At 43.1% G+C, this 8,544-nt stretch overlaps 1 protein-coding gene across 1 annotated transcript in view; it reads right to left on the bottom strand.

The window, feature by feature from the left end:
• The window catches only part of USP22 (ubiquitin specific peptidase 22), a 67,170-nt gene that overhangs the window by 39,442 nt on the left and 19,184 nt on the right, over positions 1-8,544 (bottom strand). Inside the window, exon 3 of the mRNA XM_006901022.1 lies at positions 4,050-4,163. Coding sequence (XP_006901084.1) covers positions 4,050-4,163 — 114 coding nt within the window. The remainder of the gene's footprint in view (positions 1-4,049; positions 4,164-8,544) is intronic.

Raw genomic sequence — 8,544 nt, 5'->3', positions numbered from 1 at the left:
AAGACCCTCTATGAGGTGGATTGATTCAGTGACTGGGGTAATTGGGATGGGTGTGTCAGAGGCAATGAGACTGGCACAGGATAGAGCACGGTTTAGGGCTGTTGTACATAGGGTCGCTATGAGTTGCAAACGACTCGACGGCACAGAACAAAAACAACAACATGTCTGTATAATGTGGATAATAGTTTATGTTGTAAATAAACTCTATTCCTAACAAAAAGCTTATGCAGCATGCAAAGTGACAACCAGTGTGTCATCACTGGAAATTGTTAAGGAATCAATCAGTGTTACCTAAAAAGAAATGCTAAAATCCTTACCCTGGCCCCTATGAACATGACTTTGTTTATAAACAAGATCTTTGAAGAGGTTATCTATTAACATGAAGTTATAGTAGATCTTGGGAGGACCTAATTTTGTGGCTGATTCCCTTATAAAAAGGAGAAGAAATAGAGTAATAGGAGACAGGTAGTATGCCACAGGGCTGCAGCTGTAAAGCATGGCAAGCCCAGAATCAGCAGAAGCTAAGAGAGATGCCAGATACACAGGTTCCCTCACAGTCTCAGGAGGGATCCCGGTGCTCTCAGAATCCAAGACTCCACAACTGTGAAACAATAATTTCTATTCTTATAAGCCACAAACATCACAGTTTGTGATGGAGGAGAAAAGTGAATATTTCACAGACTGCCAAAGGAATAAACATCTTCTCCAAGGTATTTCTTGGTGCAGCCGGTGCTCCTTGAAGGCAAAGATGATAAAGCTCAGTCTCCCATACTGTGGGTATGTCGTTGGAGGACATCACAAGCTTGGAAAGGTAGAGGGATGGCAAAGGAGAGGAAGACCCTCAACCCGGAGCGTGGACATAGTGACTGCAGCAATGGGCTGGCAGGTGTCAGAGACTGTGAGGATGGCATAGAGCACTTGAGTTCAGCTCTGTTGCTCCTAGTGTCACTATGAGTGAGACTCGACTTGATAGCACCTTAAGGTACCAATGGGTTTACACTGCTGTTGAGATGACTGTGACCTTTAGGACACACGCAGAACTGCACTGTAGATTTCCAAGGCTGTAAATCTGTACAGAAGCACTGCCATACATTTCTCCTGTGGACTGACTAGTGTATATAAACTACTGACCTTTTAAGTTGGCAGCTAAGCACTTAACCATGACATCACTAGGGTTCCAAGGTTCCTGATAAGCCATCTAGCTTGTTTTGTCACAATAGTCCTGGGAATTTAATACTTTAACTTTTAAAAAGAAAGGGGGGGGGGGGAACACCACAAAAACCAACCAACCAACCAACACAACAGGCCCTTGTCATAATTGCAAAACTCTAAATAGCCTAAGATAATTACAGCTAAATGTTTCATCAGGCAATTTTACATTGTTTAATACAGACTTAAATGAACCCAAACCAGTTAAGTGTTAAAATAGAGTCTACTTCAATTTAATTAGGAAAATGGCCTCTCTTGCTAGGCAATGTGTGGGCTATATTGTTGTTGTTGTTGTTATGTGCCATCGAGTCGTTTGCGACTCACAGTGACCCTATGTACAACAGCCCTAAACCCTGCTCTATCCTGCACCAACCGCACCGCCTCTGACACACCCATCCCGATTACCCCAGTCACTGAATCAATCCACCTCATAGAAGGTCTTCCCTTCCTGCGCTGTCCCTCCACCCTACCAAGCATTATGTCCCTCTCCAAGGACCTGTCTCTCCTTACAACATGTCCAAAGTATGTCAGATGAAGCCCCAGAATCCTTGCCTCCAAGGAGCAGCCTGGTTTAACCCTCTCTAGGATGAATCTATTTGTTTTCTTGGCAGTCCATGGTACATGCAGTATTCTTCTCGAGCACCACAGCTCAAAGGCGTCAATTCTCCTTCTATCCTCCCTAGTCATTGTCCAACTCTCTGATGCATAACAAGTGATTGCAAAGACCATGGCCTGTATCAGGCGCACCTTAGTCTTCAGAGAGACACTGTTGCTCTTGAGTACTTTAGAAAGGTCCCTAACAGCAGACTTTCCCATCGCAATACGTTTCTTGATTTCCTGGCTGCTGGTGCCAAGAGTGTTGACCGTGGAGCCGAGCAAACTGAAGCTGTGAAAAATCTCAATCTCTTAGCCATCCATCCTGATGCTACCAATTGGTCCAGTGGTGAGAATCTTTGTCTTCTTGACATTGAGCCTCAGTCCATACAGAAGGCTGCAGTCCTTGACCCTCTGCAGCAAGTGCATGAGGTCCTCCTCAGTTTCAGCAAGCAGAATTGTATCATCTGCATAACGCAAACTGTTAATAGATCTTCTACCAATCCTGATGCCACAATTCTCCTCATAGAGCCCAGCCTCTCGGATAAGCTACTCTGCATACAGGTTGAAAAGATATGGAGATAGGACACATCCCTGGCATACACCCTTCCCAATTTTGAACCATGCAGTGTTGCTCTGCTCTGCTCTGTTCTGACGACTGCCTCTTGGTCCAAGTATAGGTTTCACATTTGCACGATTAAATGTTCTGGGATTCCCATTCTTCTCAGAGTCAGCCGCAGTTTGTTATGATCCACGCAGTCAGATGCCTTTGCATAATCAATGAAACACAGATAGACATTCTTCTGGTATTCCCTGCTTTCAGCTAAGATCCATCTAACATCAGCTATAATATCCCTAGTACCACGACCCCTTCTAAACCCAGCCTGGACTTCTGGTAGTTCTCTGCTGATGTACTGTTCCAGTCGTTTTTGGATAATCTTCAGTAGAATCTTGCTTGCATGTGAAATCAATGATATTGTTCTATAGTTTCCACACTCAGTTGGGTTGCCCTTCTTTGGGATGGGAACAAATATTGACCTCTTCCAGTCAGTTGGCCAAGTGGCTGTTCTCCAGATTTCTTGGCACAACTTAGTGAGCACATCTACGGCAGCATCTGTTAGCTAAAATATGTCAAGTGGTATACCATCTATTCCTGGGGTTTTATTTTTTGCTATTTCCTTCAAAGCAGGGGCTATATTAGTATTAGTAAAAAATATGAGCCCATTGCTGTTCAAGAAGGAACCCATTCACAGCTGCCCCTTCAGGTTTTCAGAGGCTGTGAACTGTTCACCTTTCTCCCTCAGAGGATTTGAAGGACCAAGGAGGTGTCACATTTTGGACAGTAATGCAATTTCGTACAGAGGTGGTAGCCAGAGCCCCGTGTATTAACATTAGCAAGAAGAAACTACTTTCTATTATATTGGAGAATTGAGGACACACTACTCTTTAGAATTATCTGACCACTTGATCTTTAGTCCATCAGATGAGATATGGTCTTGGTGGAGCAGGACTAGTTTCAGTTCTATCTCTATAAATCCATCTTCAGATGTTGTTGTTAGACACTGTCTAGTCAAATTCGACTCACAGTGATCCTATGAACAACAAATATGCACTCCAGACTATCATATGCCATCCTCATGATCGCAGTTGACCCCCAGCTGCAGTCACTGTGTCCATCTAGGTCACTGAAGGTCTTCCTTTCTTTTGCTGACCCTCCACATTTCCAAGCATTACGTCTTTTTTTAAGTGGTAAGCAGCTGCACTGCCAACCCAAAGGCACACAGTTCGAATCCACTAGCTACTCCATGGAACAAAGATGGGAAATTTGTTATCATGTAATTTATTGTCTCTGAAAACCCACTAGAGGGTCAGCTATGAGTCAGTTCTGACAACAGTACGTAACAACAACAATCTTCAAGAGTACACAAAATGCAGAAGCACAGCAACAGGTGAACATCTTACCCAGGCTAGCAGACCCCACCTCAGAGAGGGAAAAGCTTCCAGGAAACAAATGCATTTGCACCTGTGTTGGCAGTCATTGCTTCCATATCCTTTGCTACATGCACATGAACCTCCAGGATAACACAGGTTGCTGTGGGTCTTCTCTAACTAACCCACAGTCCAATTTGCTACTTTCCAACCTGTTTTCCCCTGAAATACTGATCTTTCCTTTAGGGGTATTTGCCTTTAACTGTCCAAAAGCTTAAGATACAAAGCAGAGACACAAATGTTAAGGAATACCAGACCTTGCATTTTCCATGCTTTTTGTTGTTCCTCTTTGGCAATTATCTCCATGTCTTTGTCATAGATGTAGTCCTGACACAAAAAGCAGTATATCCCTCCATGCACGAGGTCTATGGCTGAAGAGAGGAAAGACAGGAGTGGGAGAAACAATAATTAATTGCAAATAAAAACTTAACACTTTAAGACAGAGGTTTAATTAAATTTCTGTAGACATAAGACTGTACATACTATTTCCCAAGTCTCAAGTCATATAAAAACTCTTAAGAGAAGCACTCTTTCCTCTCCAGAGCACTTATCCCAAGCAGTAGAGAAGGCACACATCTGCACTCTGGAGGTGTACAAGAAGTATGAGCAAGAAAGAAGCTGTATCCACACTGTTTGAAGTACCTGACACTTCATCAGCTGGACCCTCTGCCTTCCTCCCTACAACTGAAAGGCTTAGAACAAATGCAACAACAAATAAATTCAAGAGAAGAGTCAGTTTTCTGCCTCCAACTGTGTTTCACTGTATGCAGGGTTTCTGATACTACAAGGAGGTCTCCAAAAGCAGTCTATCCACATGTGCAATGAGGGTAGGAACTTCCTGCCATCTAGCTGGTTCTGACTCACAGGCTTTGGAAGCTCTGAATCCTGGCAGGGTCTGCTCATCCTTCTGCAGAGCTGCCAGATGATTCCACTCACCAGAGGCGTGAAGTCATTTTGTCAGCAGTACAGCCCAACTAGGACACCAGAGCTCCTCTGTTTTAAGGACACTGGACAATTACTTTTTGGCCAGATGATTTCTGCCACCTGTCTGCAGTTCTTAAACATTGCCTCAACTGCACCATCTAAAAACAAGGTCATACCTACATCAATAGGGAGCTCTGGTGGCCTAATAAGAAGAATCCCAAAGGAATGTCGTTCAAATCTACCAGCTGCTCTGTGGAAAAAGAAGGGCAATCTCTTCCCATGTGATTAACTATCTCTGAAAACCCACTGCAGGGTCAGCTAGGAATCTGTTCCAATTTAATAGCACACAACACCACCATCTATGCTACTTAATGCACTATGAAGACCAAGGCTCTGAGTTCCTCAGAAGAAAAGCACTCTCTCAATTCAACCAAAAGAAAAACAGGAAATTCATGAAAAATTATCAGATGTTTGGGAAACAATGGATTATCCAACAAAACTCAATCATGGAAAATAATGGACTTCCAAGTTTACAGCCTTCAAGACATCCTACAAATCTGGAACTGAAACCAAACCTAGAGATCACATACCAGCTAAACAATGGAAACCAAATCCAATCCCTGTGGCTCATGGGGATCCTCCACTGGGTTTCCGAGGCTGTAAATCTTAACGGGGAGACCGTTCAAATCCACAAGCTGGTGGATCACTTAATCCACCAGGGCTCCTTAACGAGGAAATAGACAGTCTTACTATGAAAACAGTAATACCCATGAGGAACATGCTTCTCAGATCAACCAACCAAGGGAGCTGCATCAAACCAAAGAGCAACAGCTGCCAAAAAAAAAGTTAAGAAGGCAGGAAAAGACTAAACAGACAGTAGAAATGGTAAACATGTGCACACCCATGTTTACTGCAGCTTTGTTCGCAATAACAAAGAGCTGGAAACAACCCAATTGTCCATCAACAAACAGATAGATAGAGAAGCTCTGGTATATTCACACAGTGGAACAATGGAACTGTGCAGCATTGAAAAACAAGAAACTCCTGAAATATTACACAAAATGGGTGACCACAGAGGACATAATGCTGAAATAATATCTCAGTCACAAAAGGACCAATATTATACAGTGCCACTTTTGTAAAACGGGACTGGCAATGGGGGTGGTGGAAGACTGAGAAAGATGGGATAAATTATGTATATTGCACTGAAACAGATGAGGGAGAGAACTGTTTTTAAAGGATATATGATTGGGTATTATTGTCATGACAGGAGTCCAGAATGAAGGTTGCACAGTGGAGTGGACGTGGGGGGAGAGATTGCATAACAATGAAAGTTTTACTTTTCAAGGAGAAGAGTGAATTAGAGGGGAGGGAATAGGCTGAAAAGAGAGAAAAGTGACAACAATGAATGAACGGAAACCCTAAGACTTTGTAAACTTTCATTAAATTAAAAAAAAATGGGAAACATGGAGAAGAAATGGGAAGATGGGGCTGCAACTAATGTTGCTGCAGGGAAGGCTGGGTTTTCACAACAGCTTTCCCAGCCCACAGGTTTTGATTTTCACATGGCTGGGCAGAAACATGAAAATATGGTGTGGGTGGGTATACAATACAGAGAGGACTAGTCCATTTTACCATCCCACTAGGCTTAAATGGTAAAAAAAAGGAAATCTCACTCCTAGTAGTTCCGGTGGTCTCGTGATTTAGGAGCTAAACTGCCAACTCAAAGGCAGGCAATTCAAATCCACAGCAGCTTCATGTGAGAAAATTGGGCATGATCTCCTCTTATATGGTATTGCCTCTGAAAACACATTAGACGGTCAGCTTTGAACCAGTTCTGATTCAACAGCACACAACACCACCACTACCAGTGGAAGGTCAGCTATGAGTCAGTACCAACTAAATAGAACAAGCAACAGATTCATATTACATATTATCTGCTTTAGGAATCACATGGACAAAAATAAACCAAAGGGTTCCTCCTAATGAAATCCTTCCTGTTATCTTAATGGAGCTAACTGAAACATCAGCAGTTCAACTCTCCAGCCAATCTTGGAAACCCCACAATGGGGATAGGAACAAACTCCAGAAGAGTGTACTATTTGTTTTTGTTTTGTCTTCTGAGGATGTGTGTCTGTGTGTGTGAGGGAGAGAGACAAAGAAAGAGACAGACAGACTAGGGATTTGTTAGTTCATTACTGATCAGGATATCTATTCCTGATACAAACAGCATACACACATCAGAAACAGAATAAAGTGATCCACCTCTCAACCTTAGTTTCCTGTGCACACAATTACCAGGAGGCTGGGCTCTATGAGGAGAAAGTTTGGCATCAGGATTGGTGGAAGACTCATCAACAATCTGTATTATGCAGATGATACAACCCTGCTTGCTGAAACTGAGGAGGACCTGAAGCACTTGCTGCAGAAGGTCAATTGCAGTGTTCAATATGGATTGAGGCTCAGTATCAAGAAGACAAAGATTCTCACCACTGGGCAAACTGGCAGTATCAGGATGGATGGTGAAGGGATTGAGATTGTTAACAGCTTTAGTTTGCTTGGCTCCACAGTCAAGACTCTTGGCACCAGCAGCGGGGGGGGGGATGAACTGTGATGGGAAAGTCTGCTATTAGAGACCTCTCCAGAGTACTGAAGAGCAATGGTGTCACTCTTTGCAATCACTTGCTATGCATCAGAGAGCTGGACAATGATTGGGGAGGATAGAAGGAGAATCGATGCCTTTGAGATGTGGTGCTGGAATATTGAATATCTATTGGACTGCTAAGAAAAACAGCTTCATCCTACAGAGGGTTAAACCAGGCTGCTCCTTGGAGGCAAAGATTCTGAAGCTTCGTCTAACATACTCTGGACATGCTGCATGGAGGGACCAGTTCTTAGAGGAGGACTTCATGCTTGGGAGTGTGGAGGGACAGCACAGAAGAGGAAGACCCTCAATGAGGTGGATTGATTCACTGACTGGAGTAATGGGGGTGGGTATGCTGGAGACAGTGAGACTGGCACAGGACAGAGTAGAGTTTAGGGCTATTGTACACAGGGTCCCTATGAGTCTAAGGCGACTTGATGGCACATAACAACAACAACATCTACCTTTTAAAACCATACTATGCAATTTCTGGGCTATTTCCAGGCTGGGAAGATGAGCAGAACAACTTGGGGTTGAGACTAGGGTGTGGCTCTAAGCTGACTGAATTGGGCCTCGTATTTAAAAAGGCTTTTGGTTCTTCCAAATAAAATAGGCTTTGAAGCAGAAGTGGCATCCTCTTCCAAGAAAGCTTGCCTCCAGAACCTCTTATGAACTTGGAGAAAAGATCAAAGTTTTGGGTTCAAGACTTTCGTTCATAGGGTCAGTATGGGTCGTCTACAACTCTATGGCACTTAACAACAATGCTATTTCTATTCTTCTGTACATATATTTTACATACAAAATATAATGAACTAAAGTTGCTTTAAAAACCTGTAACTCTTTAAGAAAATTAATCACTAGACCTGGGAGCTCAGAGACATAGTCATGGAGGACAGCAAGGGCAGCTGTCATAAGGCCATCTACAAAGACAATGATCTAGTTCAGTTTTGAAGAGCAGTGATGAGGGTCTTTAAAAAGCTTACAAACCGGCATTGAAGTCTATGGGGGAGAGAATAGTCTAAAAGTATTATATTTTAGGGCATTATTTTTATCGTAGGAGTATGCAAGGAGGGTTGCAGAGTGGATTATATTTGGGGGTACGGGGTGGGGTTTGGGGAGGTGCAGGGGGTATTGTGTACCAATGAGGGAGTTTTTCTTTTGCTTTTCAAGTAGAGGAGCAAAGG

This window comes from Elephantulus edwardii, unplaced genomic scaffold (assembly GCF_000299155.1).
Source record: "Elephantulus edwardii isolate Elephantulus edwardi_28Jun2011 unplaced genomic scaffold, EleEdw1.0 scaffold00305, whole genome shotgun sequence".
Classification (NCBI taxonomy): Eukaryota; Metazoa; Chordata; class Mammalia; order Macroscelidea; family Macroscelididae; genus Elephantulus; species Elephantulus edwardii.
Note: the sequence above shows the minus strand (reverse complement) of the source record. Positions and strands in the feature narration are given on the sequence as shown.